The sequence below is a fragment of the Lichenostomus cassidix genome, chromosome 1Aa, assembly GCF_008360975.1.
Source record: "Lichenostomus cassidix isolate B80296 chromosome 1Aa, HeHo_3.0, whole genome shotgun sequence".
In the NCBI taxonomy this organism is placed as follows: domain Eukaryota; kingdom Metazoa; phylum Chordata; class Aves; order Passeriformes; family Meliphagidae; genus Lichenostomus; species Lichenostomus cassidix.
Window position 1 is genome coordinate 1475859 of NC_139480.1, and position 22197 is coordinate 1498055.

Here is a 22197-nt window from a genome sequence, read left to right on the forward strand (position 1 = left end):
TTCATCATCATCATTGTCATCATCTTCATCATCATCATCGTCATCATCACTGTCATCATCATCATCATCATCATTCTTCATCATCATCATTGTCATCATCATCATCATTCTTCATCATCATCTTCATCATCATTCTTCATCATCATCATTCTTCATCATCATCTTCATTCTTCATCATCATCATTGTCATCATCTTCATCATCATCATTCTTCATCATCATCTTCATTCTTCATCATCATCATTGTCATCATCTTCATCATCATCATCCTTCATCATCATCATCATCATCGTCATCATCATCATCATCATTCTTCATCATCATCATCATTGTCATCATCATCATCATCTTCTTAGTCATAATCATCATTCTTCATCATCATCTTCATCATCATCATCATCATTGTCATCATCATCATCATCATCATTCTTCATCATCATCATTGTCATCATCATCATCTTCATCATCATCATCTTCATCATCATCATTCTTCATCATCATCATCATCATCATCATTCTTCATCATCATCATTGTCATCATCATCATTCTTCATCATCATCATCATCATCATCATTCTTCATCATCATCATTGTCATCATCATCATCATCCTTCTTCATCATCATCATCATCACTGTCATCATCATTTCTACTTTATCCTCTTTTGCCTCTTGTTGAAGAGGAAACCACAGGGTGACAGAAGGGTTTGGGTTGGAAAGGACCTTAAAAATCATCTCATCCTATAGGCAGAGAGACTTTCCCTATCCCAGGTTGGGACCTTGGCCATCCCAGGGATCCAGGGGCAGCCACAGCTTCTCTGGGAATTCCATCCCAGCCAGGAATTCCTAATTCCCAAGATCCCATCCATCCCTGCCCTCTGGCAGTGGGAAGCCATTCCCTGTGTCCTGTGCCTGGATGGGATAAAGGGAAAATAATCCCAAATAATGATGGGAAAAAGGGGAAAATCATCCTAAATAATTTTGGGATGAGGGTTGGATTGTTCCTGCTGGAGAAAGTGAATTACATGGAAGCATAAAATCTTTACAGATTTCTCTTTTTTTTAGCCAAACCCCAAAGTTTAAAATCAAAATTTTTCCCTCCTACTCCATTAAAATCCTTATTAAAAAAAGGAAAAATAAATTCCCACTGCAATGAGTTTAATCAGAGAAATTTTTCATCCAGCTAAAGAGGATTTTATCCTGATTTTATCCTGATTTTATCCCGATTTTATCCTGTTTTTATCCTGTTTTTATCCCGATTGTATCCCAATTTTATCCTGATTTTATCCTGATTTTATCCAGATTTTATCCTAATTTTATCCCCATTTTATCCCAATTTTATCCCAATTTTATCCCAATTTTATCTCCATTTAATCCAAATTTTATCCCAATTTTACCCCAATTTAATCCCAATTTTACCCCCATTTTTACCCCAATTTTATCCCAATTTAATCCAAACTTTATTCCAATTTTACCCCAATTTTATCCCAACTTTACCCCAATTTTCTCCCAATTTTACCCCAATTTAATCCCAATTTTACCCCAATTTTATCCCAATTTTATCCCAATTTTTTTCCATTTTATCCTAATTTTATCTCCATTTAATCCCAATTTTACCCCAATTTTATCCCAATTTTCTCCCAATTTATCCTGATTTTACCCCAATTTTATCCCAATTTTCTCCCAACTTTACCCCAATTGAATCCCAATTTTACCCCAATTTAACCCCAATTTTATCCCCATTTTATCCCAACTTTACCCCATTTTTACCCCAATTTATCCCAATTTTGCCCCAGTTTCATCCCAATTTTCCCCCAATTTAATCCCAATTTTATCTCCATTTAATCCCAACTTTACCCCAATTTAATCCAAATTTTACCCCAATTTAATCCAAATTTAATCCCAACTTTACCCCAATTTAATCCCAATTTTCTCCCCATTTTCTCCCCATTTTACCCCAATTTAATCCACATTTTACCCCAATTTTCTCCCCATTTTCTCCCCATTTTACCCCAACTTTACCCCAATTTAATCCACATTTTACCCCAATTTTCCCCCAACTTTCCCCCAGTTTTCTCCCCACTTTCCCCCATTCCCGGCTGGCAGGAAAAGCCTCTCTGCCCCTTTAAACTCTCAGCAATCATTTCCTCCCCAGGTGGAGCCAAAGGAAACTGCAGCGAGTTGGGAATTTCGAGTCAAACCGGCAGCTGCTCTGCTTCCCTCGGCAGCTCACCATGGTAAGGCTCCCAATTCCCAACTTTTCCCACTTTTTCCCGAGGGTTTGGAACTTTTTTTCCTTCTCCTTTCTGCCGGGAATGGGAATTCTGAGCAGCTCTGTGGGATTTTTGGGTATTTATGGATTTAGGGTTTGCTCCTTGTAAGGGAAAAGTGAGGGGTGGGATTGGGAATTCCTCCTGGATTTCGAAATTCCCAATTTTCCCCACTTTTTTCTGAGGGTTTGGAACTTTTTTTCCTTCTCCTTTCTGCCGGGAATGGGAATTCCCAGCAGCTTTGAGGGATTTTTGGGTATTTTGGGGGTTTTATTCATTCAGGATTTGCTCCTTATTTGGGAAAAGTGGTTGGAGTGCTTGGGAATTTCAAAATCCAAGCGGAATTCCCAAGTTCTCCCACTTTTCCCACTGTTTTCCGAGGGTTTGGAACTTTTTTTCCTTCTCCTTTCTGCCGGGAATGGGAATTCTGAGCAGCTCTGTGGGATTTTTGGGTATTTATGGATTCAGGGTTTGCTCCTTGTAAGGGAAAAGTGATTGGAGTGCTTGGGAATTCCTCGAAATTCCCAGTTTTTCCCACTTTTTTCTGAGGGTTTGGAACTTTTTTTCCTTCTCTTTTCTGCTGGGAATGGGAATTCCCAGCAGCTTTGAGGGATTTTTGGGTATTTTGGGGGTTTTGTTCATTCAGGATTTGCTCCTTATTAGGGAAAAGTGATTGGAGTGTTAGGGAATTCCTCTTGGATTTCGAAATTCCCAATTTTTCCCACTTTTCCCACTGTTTTCCGAGGGTTTGGAACTTTTTGCCTTCTCCTTTCAGCCGGGAATGGGAATTCCCAGCAGCTCTGTGGGATTTTGGGGTATTTTGGGGTTTTGTTCATTTAGGGTTTGCTCCTTATATGGGAATAGTGAGGGATGGGATTGGGAATTCCTCCTGGATTTCCAAATTCCCAATTTTTCCCACTTTTCCCACTGTTTTCTGGGAGTTCTGAGTTTTTTTCCTTCTCCTTTTTGCCGGGAATGGGAATTCCCAGCAGCTTTGTGGGATTTTTGGGTATTTATGGATTCAGGGTTTGCTCCTTGTAAGGGAAAAGTCATTGGAGTGTTAGGGAATTCCTCTTGGATTTCCAAATTCCCAATTTTTCCCACTTTTTCCAGCTGTTTTCTGGGAATTCTGATCCTTTTTCCTTCTCCTTTCTGCCTGCAGTGGGAATTCCCAGCAGCTCTGTGGGATTTTTGGGTGTTTTGGGGTTTTTATTGATTTAGGGTTTGCTCCTTGTAAGGGAAAAGTGAGGGATGGGATTGGGAATTCCTCTTGGATTTTCCCCTGGGAGTTTGCAGCTCCTGGGCTGGGGGCTGGAAAGTTTCTGGCTCCTTTAAAAGTTGGGATTTTGGAATTTTTATGGAATTTATTTCAATTTTTTTGGGGTGTTTTCACTCGACAGCGTGGTAGATGAAAATCTGAATTTTTTCCTCTTTCTGCTCCCTTTTCCCCCCAAATTTAAACATTTCCACTGAGTGCAACAAGCACAACCTTTAGGGTTTTTTTAAAATTTATTTATTTTTTTCCTGAGGAATGAGCTGCCATGTTGCCTTTGTCTGCCCTAAACCTTTGGGATCAGATATTAAATGGATAAAAATCTAAAAATCCCACTTTTCCCTCGTCGTTTTTTTGATGGAATTCCTTGCTCCAAAAAAGTTTGCAGCTGGGAAATTGAAGTGGATTCAGCAGGAGGTTTAAAATTAAAATAAAAATCTGCAATCCTGACCATTTCTGGCTCACCCAGCTGAAACTTTTTTTGGAAAGAGGATCCCAACTGGTATTTTTATTTTTTTTTTTTTTTTTAATGGATGCAAAGGAGCAACTTGGAAAAAAAAAAACAACCAAATCTGCTGGTTGCAAATGGGGAAAAAAAACCAACTTCAAAGCAACTCCCAGGGATTTGCCTTTGAACTTTTCCTTTAATGTGTGGATTTCTGGTCTGGCCTGGCTGGAAAACAGTTAAATATTTCCATGGTGTTCCCGATGGGAAAATCAGCTGGAAAACAACAGGCAGAGTCTGGAAAAAGCAATCCAGCTGGATGCAAATGTTGGAAAGCTTGGGAACTCCAAAAATTTAAAAATAATAAAAAAAATCCTCTATTAATTTTAATGTTTCAAAGGGGTGGAAAACCTTTTAATAATAAAAACGTCAAGCAGCTCCCGCTTTTGAAATTTGATTTTCCCCCTTTTGAAATTTGATTTTCCCCCTTTTGAAATTTGATTTTCCCCCTTTTGAAATTTGATTTTCCCCCTTTTGAAATTTGATTTTCCCCCTTTTGAAATTTGATTTTCCCCCTTTTGAAATTTGATTTTCCCCCTTTTGAAATTTGATTTCCCGCTTTTGAAATTAGATGATTTCCCCCTTTTGAAATGTGGTGATTTCCCCCTTTTGAAATTTGATTTCCCCCTTTTGAAATTTGATTTCCCCCTTTTGAAATTTGATTTCCCCCTTTTGAAATTTGATTTCCCCCTTTTGAAATTGGATTTCCCCCTTTTGAAATTCGATGATTTCCCCCTTTGGAAATTGGATGATTTCCCGCATTGGAAATCTAATTCCCCCTTTGGAAATTTGATTTCCCCCTCTTGAAATTCGATTTCCCCCTTTTGAAATTCGATTTCCCCCTTCTGAAATCTGATTTTTCCTCCCCTTTGTTGCCGTTCCCCGAGCTCTGGGCTGTGAATTCCGGCGCTCCCCGTGCAGCAGGTGCTGGGAGTGGGATTTTTGGGATTTGGGGAGAGGAGCAGCTGTTCCTGGGAAGAGCTGGGAGATGTGGGATGGGAGTTATTGCAACCATGCTGGGCTGGGCTGGGCTGGGCAGCCGGCATTGCCTGCATAGTGCGGGGGGCAGCTGGGAGAGCAGCAGCTCTGATCCCAAGGGTTTCTGATCCCAACAACCCCTGATCCCAACAGTTTCTGATCCCAACAGTTTCTGATCCCAACAGTTTCTGATCCCAACAGTTTCTGATCCCAACAGTTTCTGATCCCAACAGTTTCTGATCCCAACAGTTTCTGATCCCAACAGTTTCTGATCCCAACAGTTTCTGATCCCACCAGTTTCTGATCCCAACAGTTTCTGATCCCAACAGTTTCTGATCCCAACAGTTTCTGATCCCAACAGTTTCTGATCCCAACAGTTTCTGATCCCAACAGTTTCTGATCCCAACAGTTTCTGATCCCAACAGTTTCTGATCCCAACAGTTTCTGATCCCAACAGTTTCTGATCCCAACAGTTTCTGATCCATCTCTTATTCCAAGGGTTTCTGATCCCAGTAGCTCCTGATCCTAACAATTTCTGATCCCAGCAGCCCCCGATCCCAACAATTTCTGATTCCAGTAATCTCTTATTCCAAGAGTTTCTGATCCCAGCAATTTCTGACCCCAACAGTTTCTGATCCCAAGAGTTTCTGATCCCAGTAACCCCCGATCCCAACAATTTCTGATCCCAGAAGCTCCCGATCCCAAGAGTTTCTGATCCCCACAACCCCCGACCCCAACAATTTCTGATCCCAGCAGACCCCGATCCCAGGAGTTTCTGATCCCAGTAACTCCTTATCCCAACAGTTTCTGATTCCAGTAATCTCTTATCCCGATGGTTTCTGATCCCAACAATTTCTGATTCCAGCAGCCCCCAATCCCAACAGTTTCTGATCACAACAGTTTCTGGTCCCAACAGCCTCCACACCCCACAGAACTCAGGGTCTCGGCCCGCACTGGGATTTGGGGTGTTCAGGCACCTCTGGGTGAAGGGTTGGTGTCCCCATGTCCCAGCAGTGTCCACCCAGCCTTGCTTTGCTTCATCCTGGGCGTTTGGTGGCCTTTGGAGCTGCTGGAGGGACAGGAAAATCTTGGAGAATGGAGCAGTGGCATTGGGTCCTTTCCCTGCCGTGAGGGGTTGGTGCTCAGGGATGTCCAGCTGGAGTTTTCTGGAGACTCCCTGGGCGTTTGGGATGGTTGTGATAATCTGATTTCCATGGAGATTTGGGATCTGCTGTCCCCACCACCCCGAGAGGTTCCCTCCACCCCGAGAGGTTCCCTCCACCCCGAGAGGTTCCCTCCACCCCGAGAGGTTCCCTCCACCCCGAGAGGTTCCCTCCACCCCGAGAGGTTCCCTCCACCCCGAGAGGTTCCCTCCACCCCGAGACGTTCCCTCCACCCCGAGACGTTCCCTCCACCCCGAGACGTTCCCTCCACCCCGAGACGTTCCCCTCCACCCTGAGACGTTCCTCACCACCCTGAGATGTTCTCACCTCCTTCAGACGTTCCCTCCACCCCGAGACGTTCCCTCCACCCTGAGACATCCTCACCACCCCGAGATGTTCCCATGTTCCCACCACCCCGAGACGTTCCCTCCACCCCGAGACGTTCCCTCCACCCCGAGATGTTCCCAACTCTCTGAGACATTTCCCACCACCCCGAGACATTCCCACCACCTCAAGATGTCCCCACCACCCCAAGGTATTCCTCACCTCCCCGAGACGTTCCCACCACCCCGAGACGTTCCCAACTCCCTGAGATGTTCCCACCACCCCGAGATGTTCCCTGTGGACTCCCCAGCTCTGGGTGGGGTGAGGTGACACCCGAGCCAAGCTGCCCAAGGATGTCCCAAACACTGGGACCAGCTGTCATTCCAGGTGGAATCACCTCCCTTGGGAAGCAGCACTGGGATTCTCCTCTCAGAGCTGGGACAGGAGGTTCTGCCATCCCTTTGATCTCGGCGTGGTGGAAGCAGCAGATTGTAATTACCCAGGGAAGCACAACAACCCAAAGTGCCCAGGGAGGCTCCAGAGGACGCCAATCCCTGCAGTGCTTCCCTGGAGCTGCTGGGATGACCTGGAAAAATCAGGATTGAGTCCTTGCAGTGCTTCCCTGGAGCCAGAGGCTGCTGGGGTGACCTGGAAAAATCAGGATTGTTCTGCCCCAGGGCAATCCCTGTTTCCTCCAGCCTCTTCCCTGCTCTGACTCCAGCCTGGCTCTGCCTTTCCCTAGTTTTTTTTGGGATGAGCAGCCTGTCCCTGCTGTCCCATTGGGATGTGGAGGAGCCAGAGCTGCTCAGCTGCTTCCTGCCTCAGCATGGAGCCAGCAGCTCCTTCCTTCCTCCTTCCCTGGGCTGGGAGAGCCTTTCCTAGGGATGCAGATCCTGGTTTTATCCCCGCTCCAGCTCCCTGTGGCGGGCGGAAGGCGCCTGTTTCCCTCATTTCCCTCATAATTTCCCTTGTTGTTTCCCTCATTTTCCTCATTATTTCCCTCATTTCCCTCATTATTTATTTCCCTCCTTTCATTTCTCTCATTTCCCTCATTTCCCTCCTTTCATTTCCCTCATTATTTATTTCCCTCCTTTCATTTCCCTCATTATTTATTTCCCTCCTTTCATTTCCCTCATTTCCCTCCCTGTTCCCACGCCCCGAGGAGAGCCATGGGGGTTTGGAATTCCTAATCCCAACCCTCAGGACGTCTAAAACTCCCCGTTTCCCTTTTCCAGAGGGAGTGCATTTCCATCCACATCGGGCAGGCCGGGGTGCAGATGGGCAACGCCTGCTGGGAGCTCTACTGCCTGGAGCACGGGATCCAGGCCGACGGGACCATTCCCAGCTCCAGGCAGGTGAAATCCATGGATCCCAACTCCCAGCAAGTGGATTCCTCCTTCGAGACCTTCTTCTGCGAGACGGCGTCCGGCAAGCACGTTCCTCGGGCGGTGTTCATCGACTTGGAGCCCACAGTCATCGGTAAAGATGGGAGTCTGGGGGTGGTGGCATCTTCTTCCATGATTTCTAACCCGTCATCCATGATTCCCAGCCCTTCATCCGTAGTTACCAGCCCTTCTTCCATGGTTCCCAGCCCTTCATCCATGATTGATTGATTCCCAGCCCTTCATCCATGATTGATTGATTCCCAGCCCTTCATCCATGATTGATTGATTGATTCCCAGCCCTTCATCCATGATTGATTGATTGATTCCCAGCCCTTCATCCATGATTGATTGATTGATTCCCAGCCCTTCATCCATGATTGATTGATTGATTCCCAGCCCTTCATCCATGATTGATTGATTCCCAGCCCTTCATCCATGATTGATTGATTCCCAGCCCTTCATCCATGATTGATTGATTGATTCCCAGCCCTTCATCCATGATTGATTGATTGATTCCCAGCCCTTCATCCATGATTGATTGATTGATTCCCAGCCCTTCATCCATGATTGATTGATTGATTCCCAGCCCTTCATCCATGATTGATTGATTGATTGATTCCCAGCCCTTCATCCATGATTGATTGATTGATTGATTCCCAGCCCTTCATCCATGATTGATTGATTGATTGATTCCCAACCCTTCATCCACGATTCCCAGCCCTTCCTTGGTGTTGTTCCACTCCTCTGCTCTGGTGAGACCTCCCCAGCCTTTGGAAGGAGACGGAATTGACACTTCCAAAGGGACCAGGAGTGACAAATCCATGGTTGCTCCCTCCTTTTGGGACCTGCTGTCCTGAGCTGGACCTTCAGCAGGTGGGAAGTCATTTACCAACCTGGATTTGTCCACCTTGGTGGCTCTGGCCTGAATTCCAGCATCCCAAGGCCAGATGTGGCACATCTGGTTCTAACGACCCTCACGAAGCACCTTTGGGCAGAATGGAACCTTTGGAATGTCACACATTCCACGAGTTTGTGGGAATTTGGTGTCCTGTTTGGCCAAAGGTTGGACTTGGTCTTGGAGATCTTTTCCAACCTGATTAATCTGAGAAGATTTTCCCTTCCAGCTCCCTTGGGGATCTCTGGGTGTTCGACAAAATCGTGGCATTTCAATTTAGAGTGTCTTCCTAGAAAATAATAATTTTATTTTTTTGATTGGAAATGACTCCAATTATTTCCACTTGAATCATGGCCCTTCGATTTAGGGTGTCTTCCTAGAAAATAATAATTTTATTTTGTTAATTGGAAATGACTCCAATTATTTCCAATTGAATCGTGGCCCTTCAATTTGAGGTGTCTTCCTAGAAAATAATAATTTTATTTTTTTAATTGGAAATGACTCCCAGTCCAACCACCTGCTTCTGCCTCCCAGGCTTCTCCTCCTATCTTCCCATCCGGGATGTGACTCATTAGTCCTAATGACAGGATTGCAGCCTTTTGTTTGGGTTCTGCTTAATTTTGAGACACCTCGTTAAGGAATTAAATGGAGAACTTAATGAGTGAGCCGGGAGAACATGGAGTGTGTCCAAGACTGGGATGGAGTGGATTTAAAGTGGATTTAAAGTGGATTTAAAAACCCTCTGGAGGTGCTGCTGACCTGAGGTTGGGTCAGGTGGAAATGTCAACTCTGGAGGGTTTTTGTGTCTTCCTTCAGCTCAGGGGAGCAGAGGATGGAGTTGGAGCTTCTGGAATTTTCCAGGTGCTTTGGAACGAGCTGCCTGTGGGAACTAATCCCAAAATAATGCTGGGATTGTCCTAACTCATTAAATCAGATTAATTGATTAATTTAGGGTTTCAGGGTGAAGATGGAATCATGGTTGGACCATACCTGGATGAGTTTATTCCTCCCCTTTCCATTATTCCCACAACCATTCCATGACCTCCTGGTGGACATTCCATGGGTTTGGCTCTGTCATCCCATGACCTCCTGGTGGACATTCCATGGCTTTTGTTCTGCCATTCCTTGACCTCCTGGTGGACATTCCATGGGTTTTGTTCTGTCTTTCCATGACCTCCTGGTGGACATTCCATGCTCTGTCATTCCTTGACCTCCTGGTGGACATTCCATGGGTTTTGCTCTGTCATCCCATGACCTCCTGGTGGACATTCCATGGGTGTGGCTCTGTCATCCCATGACCTCCTGGTGGACATTCCATGCTCTGTCATCCCATGACCTCCTGGTGGCCATTCCATGGGTTTGGCTCTGTCTTTCCTTGACCTCCTGGTGGACATTCCATGGGTTTGGTTCTGTCATCCCATGACCTCCTGGTGGACATTCCATGGGTTTTGCTCTGTCTTTCCATGACCTCCTGGTGGACATTCCATGGGTTTGGCTCTGTCATTCCTTGACCTCCTGGTGGACATTCCATGGGTTTTGTTCTGTCATTCCATGACCTCCTGGTGGACATTCCATGCTCTGTCTTTCCATGACCTCCTGGTGGACATTCCATGGGTTTGGCTCTGTCTTTCCTTGACCTCCTGGTGGACATTCCATGGGTTTGGTTCTGTCTTTCCATGACCTCCTGGTGGACATTCCATGGGTTTTGCTCTGTCATTCCATGACCTCCTGGTGGACATTCCATGGGTTTGGTTCTGTCCTGCTGCCATACATCTGAGACAGGAATTTTATGAATTTCTGCTGTTTTTCAGGCTTCTAGCAGCAGGCAGGAACTTTAATTAAGGTGGTTAGCACCCCAAGACTCTTATTTTCACTCATATTTATTTTCATTCTTATTTATTTTCACTCATATTTTCACTCTTATTTATTTTCACTCGTATTTTCACTCTTATTTATTTTCACTCATATTTTCACTCTTATTTATTTTCACTCTTTTTTTTTTTCCACTCATTTTTTTTCCACTCATTTTTTCGCTCGTATATATTTTCACTCCCATTTTACACTAAAACACGAATTCAAGGTTAGAGGTCTCAGACCTTCAAGCACCACGAGATAACCTCCTGCTGGGTTTCTGACCCCGTGGAGTTATCTGTTCCACCACGAAGCAGAAGGACAGAGGGATGTCCTGCATGGGGACAGGAGACATGAATTTCTGCTCATTCAGTTCTTTGATATTTGGCTGATTAGTCTAATGTGATGTAAAATAGCATTTATTAGACACAGAAAATAACAGAGATCAGACTGACATACATACAATCATAGAACACACACAATAAAGGTATAATTGCAAAACTGTAATAGCTAAAATGCAATTATGGGGAAATGCTTGCAAAAACTATAAAAATAGTTAAAAATGCAAGTTAAGAAAGGAACCTATTCTCATTATTATGAGCTAGCCAGAATAATACAATTTTAGGAAAGCAATGATGTTACCAAAATCCAATTTTGCTGCTGGGATACATCAGAATCCTCCCTCAGTCCTGCAAGAAATTACCACAGAGCTGCAGCCAGACTCTGGGGAGAGGATTTTCTTCAGTATCCATGTAGAAAAACTTCTACCTTTTGTGAAAACCTGTGAGTTTTTATAGTGTAAAAGTGTGCCTTGGGTGCTCACCAAAATTAGTATTTCCCACATTCTCTGTTCATTCCACATTTTTATAGTGTAAAAGTGTGCCTTGTGTGGTCACTAAAATTGTATTTTATTTTCCCATATTCTCTCTTCATTCCACAATATGAATTATTATTATTATAATTATATAATAATATATTTTTAGACTTTCAGGTGCCAACAGATAACCTCAGCCAGGCTGCCAACCCAACCAGAGTTATCCATCTTCTGCCACCCAGCAGAGAGAGAAGGGTGGGGAATTGTGGAATTTCCCATGGGAATTTTTCTCTTCTTCTTCCTGTGTTCTATAAACAAAGATAAAGTTTGGATGTTATTGAAATGCTCTCTGGAAGGATAGTCAGTTCAAACCTGGCCAATCAGCCTAGGGGGAGGTTTTGAATCGACCCAATCTGGACGATCTTTGAAAGTATAAGTTTTAGAATTAAATAATAAAATCAGAATTCTGCCACATTTGATTGGCATGGCTCTTCACGCCAATCTGGCGGTTCAGCAGCGGCAGGGAATGTCCTGCTGCAGGGGAGGGGAGGACATCCTGCCAGCCCCAAGTCACCCAGAACCTTCTTGTGGGATTGAACTCTGTGGGATTTGGTTATGAGGATGGAATAGAAACAAGAGATCTCTAAAGCTAGGTTTAGAGCATGGGGGTTTGTTGTGAAGGAGAGTGGGGGTGAGAAACCTGCTAACCTAGAGCAGCTCAGAGAGGCAAGAGAGAGAGGGAGAGAGGCAGAAAGAGAGCAATTTGCTGTTTACAATACAATAAATCATCTTCTGTGTTGAATATTCTAATTCTCTTGAACCGATCTGAGACAAGCTACAAACCCTACAGCATTTACACTCAACCTATAAGAATCATCACATTACTGTACAGGGTTATCTTTTAAACCTTAAATCATCTTCTGTGTTGAATATTCTAATTCTCTTGAACCGATCTGAGACAAGCTACAGACCCTACAACATTTACATACAACTGTGGCTAGCACAGACCTTTCCCATGAGAATTCTTTTCTCTCTTCTTCCTGTGTTTTATAAACAAAGGTAAAGTTTGGATGTTATTAAAAACAGTTTCTTGGGATGTGGACAGTTCAGGCCTGGCCAATCTGCCTAGGGGGAGGTTTCTGACTGACCAATCTGAGTGACCTTTGAAAAGTCTCTATAAGTTGGAATTAAATAATAAAATGCTCTCTTTTCATGCCACACGGAGAACCGGGTCTTCTCTCTCTGCTAGCGGCTCAACAGCGACATTCAACCTATAAGAATCATCCCATTGCCATATGGGGTTATATTTTAAACCTTAAAAAACTGCTTTTTGGGATCTCTACCAGGCAGGCAGGGTCTGCTGTGACCTTTGGAGCTGCCCAGGCAGAGGGCAATGTTCTATCAAGCAGGGAGATTCCCTTCAGTGGCCAAACCATTGTTTCCTAGTCACTCTTCTGTCGCTGTTGAGCCGCTAGCAGAGTGAGAAGATCCAGGTTCAAAGTGTGGCATCAAGAAAAGAATTTATTATTTAATTCCAACTTATATAGACTTTTCAAAGGTCACCCAGATTGTTCAGTTCAAAGCCTCCCCCTAGGCCTGATTGGCCAGGCCTGAACTGTCCACATCCCGAGAAACTGTTTTTAATAACATCCAAACTTTATCTTTGTTTATAAAACACAGGGAGAAGAGAGAGAAATGAATTCTCACGGGAAAGGTCTGTGCTAGCCACACTCTTCAACTCACACCTTGTCTTCATCTCAATTTCATTTACACTTTCCATATTCTCAGCATCTTTTGCAAGGTAATCATATCTGCAAGGCTTTCCTAGTTCATCTTCCCCAACACCTTCTCTGTGTTCTGCTCTCCCTGGTGGCTCCTGGGGCAGACGAGATCCGCACGGGGACCTACCACGGCCTCTTCCACCCCGAGCAGCTCATCAGCGGCAAGGAGGATGCTGCCAACAACTACGCCCGCGGCCACTACACCATCGGGAAGGAGATCATCGACACCGTGCTCAGCAGGATCCGCAAAATGGTGAGGGAAAACGCGAGGTTTTGGGGTGAAATAGTGTATTTTGGGTGGTGCGGTTGGACGTTGGGTTTGGGGTCAGAGTCTTGAAATGAAAAAGTGGTAAGGAAAAAAAATGTGAAAAAAATGGAGTGAGCGCTCTAAGCGGGATTTCTTGCTGTATTGCTTGGGATTCTTATCCCAATCCTTAAAGGGAGAAATATCCATTTTCCTGGTGTAGTTATTCCAGTCCTTAAATAGATAAATATCCATTTTCCTGGGACAGTTATTCCAGTCCTTAAATAGATAAATATCCATTTTCTTGGGATAGTTATTCCAGTCCTTAAAGGGATAAATATCCATTATCCTTGGGATAGTTATTCCAGTGCTTGAAGGGATAAATGTCTATTTTCTTGGGGTAGTTATTCCAGCCTTTGAAGGGATAAATGTCCATTTTATTGGGATAGTTATCCCAGTCCTTACAGGGTGAAATATCCTTTTTTTTGGGATAGTTATCCCAGTCTTTGAAGGGACAAATATCCATTATTCTTGGGATATTTATCCCAGTCCTTACAGGGATTAATATCCTTTTTCTTGGCATACTTACGGGGTTAAATATCCAATATTCTTGGCAGAGTTATTTTGTTCCTTAAAGGGAAAAATATCCCTATGCTTTGGATAGTTATCCCAGTCCTAAAAGGGATAAATACCCATTTTCTTGGGATAGTTATCCCAGTTCTGAAATAGATAGATAGATAAATATCCAATATTCTTGGCGTAGTTATCCCAGTCTTTAAAGGGAGAAATATCCATTTTCTTGGGGTAGTTATCCCAGTCCTTGAAGGGATAAATGTCTATTTTCTTGGGATAGTTATCCCAGTACTTACAGGGTTAAATATCCAATATTCTTGGCATAGTTATTTTGTTCCTTAAAGGGAGAAATATCCCTATCCTTTGGATAGTTATCCCAGTTGTTAAAGGGATAAATATCCATTTTCTTGGGATAGTTATCCCAGTTCTGAAATAGATAGATAGATAAATATCCAACATTCTTGGTGTAGTTATCCCAGTCTTTAAAGGGAGAAATATCCATTTTCTTGGGGTAGTTATCCAAATCTTTAAAGGGATAAATATCCATTTTCTTGGGATAGTTATCTCAGTCCTTAAAGGGATAAATGTCTATTTTCTTGGGATAGTTATCCCAGTTTTGAAGGGATAAATATCCATTTTCTTGGGATAGTTATTCCAGTCCTTAAAGGGATAAATATCCATTATCCTTGGGATAGTTATTCCAGTGCTTGAAAGGATAAATGTCTATTTTCTTGGGATAGTTATCCCAGTTTTGAAGGGATAAATATCCGTATTCTTGGGATAGTTATCCCAGTCCTTAAAGGGATAAATATCCATATTCTTGGGATAGTTATCCCAGTCCTTAAATGGATAAATATCCATTTTCTTGGGATAGTTATCCCAGTTTTGAAGGGATAAATATCCGTATTCTTGGGATAGTTATCCCAGTCCTTAAAGGGATAAATATCCATATTCTTGGGATAGTTATCCCAGTCTTTAAAGGAATAAATATCCAATATTCCTGGGATAGTTGTCCCATTCCTCAAAGGGATAAACATCCAACATTCTGCTGCAGGCTGACCAGTGCAGTGGACTCCAAGGCTTCCTGGTCTTCCACAGCTTCGGGGGAGGAACCGGCTCCGGCTTCACCTCCCTGCTCATGGAGCGACTCTCCGTGGAGTACAGCAAGAAATCCAAGCTGGAGTTCTCGGTGTACCCAGCCCCGCAGGTCTCCACGGCCGTGGTGGAGCCCTACAACTCCATCCTGACCACCCACACCACGCTGGAGCACTCGGACTGCTCCTTCATGGTGGACAACGAGGCCATCTACGACATCTGCCACCGCAACCTGGACATCGAGCGCCCCACCTACGCCAACCTCAACAGGCTGATCGGCCAGATCGTGTCCTCGGTCACCGCCTCGCTGCGCTTCAACGGCGCCCTCAACGTGGACCTCATCGAGTTCCAGACCAACCTGGTGCCCTACCCGCGCATCCACTTCCCGCTGACCACCTACGCGCCCATCGTCTCGGCCGAGAAGGCTTACCACGAGCAGCTCTCCGTGCCGGAGATCACCAACGCCTGCTTCGAGCCCAACAACCAGATGGTCAAGTGCGACCCTCGCCGCGGCAAGTACATGGCGTGCTGCCTGCTGTACCGCGGGGACGTCGTCCCCAAGGACGTCAACGCCGCCATCGCCGCCCTCAAGACGCGCCGCTCCATCCAGTTCGTGGACTGGTGTCCCACCGGGTTCAAGGTGGGCATCAACTACCAGCCCCCCACCGTGGTGCCTGGAGGTGACCTGGCTAAGGTCCAGCGGGCGGTCTGCATGCTGAGCAACACCACGGCCATCGCCGAGGCTTGGGCCAGGCTTGACCACAAGTTTGACCTGATGTACGCCAAGAGAGCCTTCGTGCACTGGTATGTCGGGGAGGGCATGGAGGAGGGCGAGTTCTCCGAGGCCAGGGAGGACCTGGCGGCCTTGGAGAAGGATTACGAGGAGGTCGGAAGGGACTGGGCAGATGGAGAGGAGGAGGAGGGTGAGGAGGATGAATATTGACAAACTGAGGGGCTGGAGCTCAGCTGGAATCCAAATCTTCCCTCCTGAAGGCCTGGAGGTGCTGAAGGATCAGCCTGGACCTCGATGGCCACTGTTTGATGCTTTAAACCTTCCCTGCTTGCCTAGTTTGGGTGTCTTGAGCTTCTTCTGTGTCTTGATGAGTGAGGCTGAACCAAGGTCTGACTCAGTCCTGACATCCTGCCTGGCCAGGAGATCCCAATTAATGCTAATATCCAGGGAATGCCACAAGGGCAGGAATGGCAAACTCTCTCTCTCTGGCTTTTTATTGTAAAAGCACTTTGGAATTAGAGATGCACCTATGCAACTGGCTTTTTGTATGTGAATAAAGACTTTTTTTTGGGGTTTTTTTGGCTCTGAACTCCTTGGATTTCAGGTTCCTTGGATTCCTTGGGTGTTTGTGTGGTGCTGCCCTGAGGAGAAAAGCAAATGCTGATGAGGGTGAGAGTCATCAACCCTAATTACAGCTGTGGGGGAAATGTCCTATATCCTGTGGGAATCTCTGTCTGGATTTGCTCTGCTCACCTTCCCACAGCAGGCAGGGAATCCTGTCTGGGATCAGGGAATCACTGGGAATTGTGGAGAGTGTTTTTTGGAGGGATTTGTCTGGGATCAGGGAATCACTGGGAATTGTGGGGAGTGTTTTTTGGAGGGATTTGGCCTCTTCACCGCTTTTGGGGGAGCTCAGGTGTTGCCTGAGGAAGTCCTGGATTTGGGAAATGTTCCCAAAATCTGCATGGGGAGGTCCAGCCAGGAATGGGGAGAGGGAGAGGGAATATTCCTGTGTGGTTTTTGGGAGAGGGAGGTGGGAGGATCCCTTTGGTGGCCCTAAAAGGCCAGGGGTGGTGGCAGCAGGAGCAGGGAGGAGGTGGCAACCAGGAAAAGGAAGGAGAGGAATTTTGGGGAAAATCCCAGGGTTTTGGGGAGCTGGAATGGAGAGGGATTCTGGGAACAATCCCAGGGTTTGGGGAGCTGAAATGAGAGGGATTTTGGGGAAAATCCCAGGGTTTTGGGGAGTTGGAATGGCAAGGGATTTTGGGGAAAATCCCAGAGTTTTGGGAAGCTGAAATGAGAGGCATTTTGGGGAAAATCCCAGGGTTTGGGGAGCTGGAATAGAGAGGGATTTTGGGAACAATCCCAGGGTTTGGGGAGCTGAAATGAGAGGGATTTTGGGGAAAATCCCAGAGTGTGGGGAGCTGGAATGAGAGGGATTTTGGGGAAAATCCCAGGGTGTGGGGAGCTGGAATGAGAGGGATTTTGGGGAAAATCCCAGCGCTTTGGGGAGCTGGAATGGAGAGGTATTTTGGGAAAATCCCAGGGGTTTTGGGGAGCTGGAATGGAGAAGGATTTTGGGGAAAATCCCAGGGTTTTGTGTGCTGGAATAGAGAGGAATTCTGGGGAAAATCTCGGGGTTTTTGGGGAGCTGGAATGAGAGGGATTCTGGAAACAATCCCAGGGTTTTTGGGAAGCTGGAACGAGAGGGATTTTGGGGAGTTGGAATGAGAGGGATTTTGGGGAAAATCCCAGGGTTTTGGGGAGCTGGAATAGAGAAGGATTTTGGGGAAAATCCCAGGGTTTTGGGGAGCTGGAATAGAGAGGGATTTTGGGGAAAATCCCAGGGTTTTTGGGGAGCTGGAATGGAGAGGGATTTTGGGGGAAATCCCAGGGTTTTGGGGAGCTGGAATAGAGAAGAATTCTGGGAACAATCCCAGGCTTTTGGGGAGCTGGAATGGAGAGGGATTTTGGGGAAAATCCCAGGGTTTTGGGGAGCTGAAATGAGAGGCATTTTGGGGAAAATCCCAGGGTTTTGGGGAGCTGGAATGAGAGGGATTCTGGGAACAATCCCAGGGTTTGGGGAGCTGGAATAGAGAGAGATTTTGGGGAAAATCCCAGAGTTTTGGGGAGCTGGAATGAGAGGGATTTTGGGGAAAATCCCAGAGTTTTGGGGAGCTTTAACCTCCAGTTCAGCTCCAAAGGCAACACCTCAGCCTTTCCACGAGACGTGAATCCTCCCTGGGTGAGTTGAGCTTTATTTTCCCTACCTGGGAATAGCTAAGATCCTAATCCTAAAAACTTCCAGCCGGCAGGAATTCCTGGAATTCCATTCCAGGAATGTTCCCATCCCACCAGTCTTAATTCCATTGCATCCATAATTAATATATTGAGTGAATTACTTGGTGCTGATAGTAAATTCTGCAGAATCTCCTGCTCAGCTGTTTTAATTGGGCCATAAATTAAATTCTATTAAATTAAGTGCTTTAATTGCAATTTAATTTTTTAATTTAAAGGTTAAAACCTCGAGGCCTAAGCTGTTGATTAAGGAGCTCAGATTGGCAAAGTGGTTCCCTCTGAATTTTAGGATTCAATGGGAATATTTCTTTTTCCTTTTATCCTTTCCCATCCCTAACTTCCACACAGCTCGTTTTTGGTTGTTTTCACTTTTATTTTGCTCGATTTTAGGTTTTATTCTCCTTTTTCCCTCTGCTTTAAAATAAAATATCCAACAAAAGGGCAGTGAGCTTCGCCAAGGAGCTTTGCCAAGCTTTTGCTCTTAGTTAAAATCCACTTTTTCCATCCTTTTGCCAGCAATTCCCTAAGGAATCCTCCAACCACTCCTCCCTGCTGAAGCAATCCCTGTCCTGCTGGCTCTGCCTGCAAGTTTCGCTGGAACTGGGGTGGGAATTCAATCCTTTTGGCAGTCAGCCTGCCATAAAACCACATCCAAGCTCCCTAAAAACACTCCTCCCCTCTCCAGCTGCTCCCAGACACGCTGCAAGAATCCCTGGAAGCTGCCAGGGAGCTGGAAAAGGGGATGGAGTGACCTCTGCCTCCCCCTGGATCCTCCTGGTTATCCTCCTCCAGGGATTCCCCTCGCCCTGAGCGAGCCAAGAACAGCAGCTGGCAGGGAGATCCATGGAAAAAAGCTGGATGGGGCAGGGATATCCATGGAAAAAAAGCTGGATCTGGCAGGGATATCCATGGAAAAAAGCTGGATCAGGCTGGGAGATCCATGGAAAAAAGCTGGATCTGGCAGGGATATCCGTGGAAAAAGCTGGATCAGGCTGGGATATCCATGGAAAAAAGCTGGATCAGGCAGGGATATCCATGGAAAAAAGCTGGATCTGGCAGGGATATCCATGGAAAAAAGCTGGATGGGGCAGGGATATCCAAAAGCTGGATCTGGCTGGGAGATCCATGGAAAAAAGCTGGATCTGGCTGGGATATCCATGGAAAAAGCTGGATGGGGCAGGGATATCCATGGAAAAAAGCTGGATCTGGCAGGGATATCCAAAAGCTGGATCAGGCTGGGATACTCATGGAAAAAAAGCTGGATCAGGCTGGGATATCCATGGAAAAAAGCTGGATCTGGCAGGGATATCCAAAAGCTGGATCTGGCTGGGATATCCATGGAAAAAAGCTGGATCAGGCTGGGATATCCATGGAAAAAAGCTGGATCTGGCTGGGATATCCATGGAAAAAAGCTGGATCAGGCTGGGATATCCATGGAAAAAAAGCTGGATCTGGCAGGGATATCCATGGAAAAAGCTGGATCTGGCAGGGATATCCAAAAGCTGGATCTGGCAGGGATATCCATGGAAAAAGCTGGATCATTTCTGGGATCCAAAAGCTGAAGGGCTGGCAGGGTTTAAAGGGCTGTTCAAAGGGGAGGTTTGAATAACCCCAGGAAGAGTGGTGGGGAAGAAATCCCAATCCCCGTTTGCCATTCCTCACTGGAGCTCCTGGAGGTGACAATGGCTGAGGTGGGAACTGCTGGGAGATGATGGGTGACCTCCAGCTGCCCTTGTCCTGGGATGAGGGCAGGAGAGGGAATGAGCTTTTCCATGGAACTGGGATGAGGGAATGAGCTTTTCCATGGAACTGGGATGAAGGATTGAGCTTTTCCATGACATTGGGATGAAGGAATGAGCTTTTCCATGGAGCTGGGATGAAGGATTGAGTTTTTCCATGGTGCTGGGATGAAGGAATGAGCTTTTCCATGGAACTGGGATGAGGGATTGAGCTTTTCCATGGTGCTGGGATGAGGAATTGAGCTTTTCCATGGTGCTGGGATGAAGGATTGAGCTTTTCCATGACATTGGGATGAGGAGAGGGACCTGGATTGTGCTTCCTGGGATCCCAGTGGGAAATCTTTCCCAACTTTCTGCTCCAAGCAGGGATTTCTCCCTCCCTCCTCCCAGGGATCCTCTGCTGAGCCTGGAAAACCTGGATAACCTGGATAACCCGTGGTGGGATGAGTGTCCAGCTGGAGGGTGGACCAGGTGTGACCTTGCTCTTCCCGTGCCTCAGTTTCCCTGGATGGAAAATGGGGACAATTCCCACGTCCTGCTGGGTGAGAGCTCAGTGGAACACTGGGAATTTGTTGGGATCCCGTAAAAGTCCATAAATCCATATAATCCAGGATTCCAGCGGATTGCAACGGGAAAAGACTCCCCCAGTGCACCCCTGGAGCTGAGGCAGGAGGTCATTGTCCCTCTGATGACCCTCCAGGCCACCTCCCAACCCCCAGATGTCCCTTGGTGTCCCACCTGGAATGTCCCCATGGCCGTGCCCTGGGCGGGGCTGGTGGGACCTCATTGGGTGCTCTTGGGGAGAATAACCTGGAGAAAAAGGGCCAAATTCCTCCCCCAAATTCCTCTCCCAGATTCCTCTCCCAGATTCCTCTCTCACATTTCCCAAATTTCTCTCCCAATTTTCTCTCCTGAATTCCTCTCCCAAATTCCTCTCTCAAATTTCCCAGATTCCTCTCCCAGATTCCTCTCCCAAATTCTCTCTCAAATTCCTTTCCTAAATTCCTCTCCCCAATTCCTCCACCAAATTTCTCTCCCAAATTCCTCTCTCAAATTTCCCAAATTTCTCTCCCAAATTTCTCTCCCAAATTTCTCTCCCAAATTTCTCTCCCAAATTTCTCTCCCAAATTTCTCTCCCAAATTTCTCTCCCAAATTTCTCTCCCAGGTTTCTCTCCCAAATTTCTCTCCCAAATTTCTCTCTCAGATTCCTCTCCCAGATTCCTCTCCCAAATTCCTCTCTCAAATTTCCCAAATTCCTCCCCCAAATTCCTCTCCCAAATTCTCTCCACCTCCCACACCCCACAGGGCTGGAGGGAAGAGGTGGAATTTCCAGCCGGGCTGGGAGGTGGAGAGGAAGGTTTGGAGGAAGGGATGAACATTCCGAGGGGAAGGGGTGGGAATGTGGGGAGGCTGGGAAAGGGTGGGATGAGCAGGGATGGCCTGAGGGTGAGGAGCTGAGGTGACCTGCTGGAGAGCTGAGGGCGAGAGGTGGAAAAGCGGGAATGGGCAGGTGGGGATTTGAGATTGGAAATGGAATTGGAATTGGCATAATTGGAATTGGAATTGGCATAATTGGAATTGGAATTGGCATAATTGGAATTGGCATTGGAATTGGAATTGGAATTGGCATCATTGGAATTGGCATAATTGGAATTGGCATTGGAATTGGAATTGGCATAATTGGAATTGGCATAGGCATTGGAATTGGCATAATTGGAATTGGCATAGGCATTGGAATTGGCATAATTGGAATTGGCATAATTGGAATTGGCATAATTGGAATTGGCATTGGAGTTGGAATTGGAATTGGCATAATTGGAATTGGCATTGGAGTTGGAATAGGAATTGGCATAATTGGAATTGACATTGGCATTGGAATTGGCATAATTGGAATTGGCATTGGAGTTGGCATAATTGGAATTGGAATTGGTATTGGAATTGGCACTGGAATTGGCATAATTGGAATTGGCATTGGCATCATTGGAATTGACATTGGAATTGGAATTGGCAGAATTGGAATTGGCAGAATTGGGATTGGAATTGGCAGAATTGGAATTGGCATTGGCATTGACATTGGAATTGGAATTGGCAGAATTGGAATTGGAATTGGCATTGGAATTGGAACTGGAATTGGAATTGGCAGAATTGGGATTGGCACTGGAATTGGCATTGGGATTGGAATTGGGATTGGAATTGGTCAGAGCCAGTCTGGGGACACTGGGGACACTGGGGGAGAGCAGGTTGGTGCTGGTGACAAACACAGGGAAAAGCCAGGAGG

At 45.8% G+C, this 22197-nt stretch overlaps 1 protein-coding gene across 1 annotated transcript; it reads left to right on the forward strand.

Moving 5' to 3' along the window:
• Positions 1–2153: 2153 nt before the first annotated feature.
• TUBAL3 (tubulin alpha like 3) lies at positions 2154–16442 on the forward strand. Its single transcript, XM_085081912.1, has 4 exons — positions 2154–2234; positions 7746–7989; positions 13341–13489; positions 15108–16442. The coding sequence occupies exons 1-4, from the start codon at positions 2232–2234 to the stop codon at positions 16089–16091; spliced, it is 1380 nt and encodes a 459-aa protein (XP_084938038.1). The 5' UTR covers positions 2154–2231; the 3' UTR covers positions 16092–16442.
• The last annotated feature ends 5755 nt before the right edge of the window (positions 16443–22197 follow it).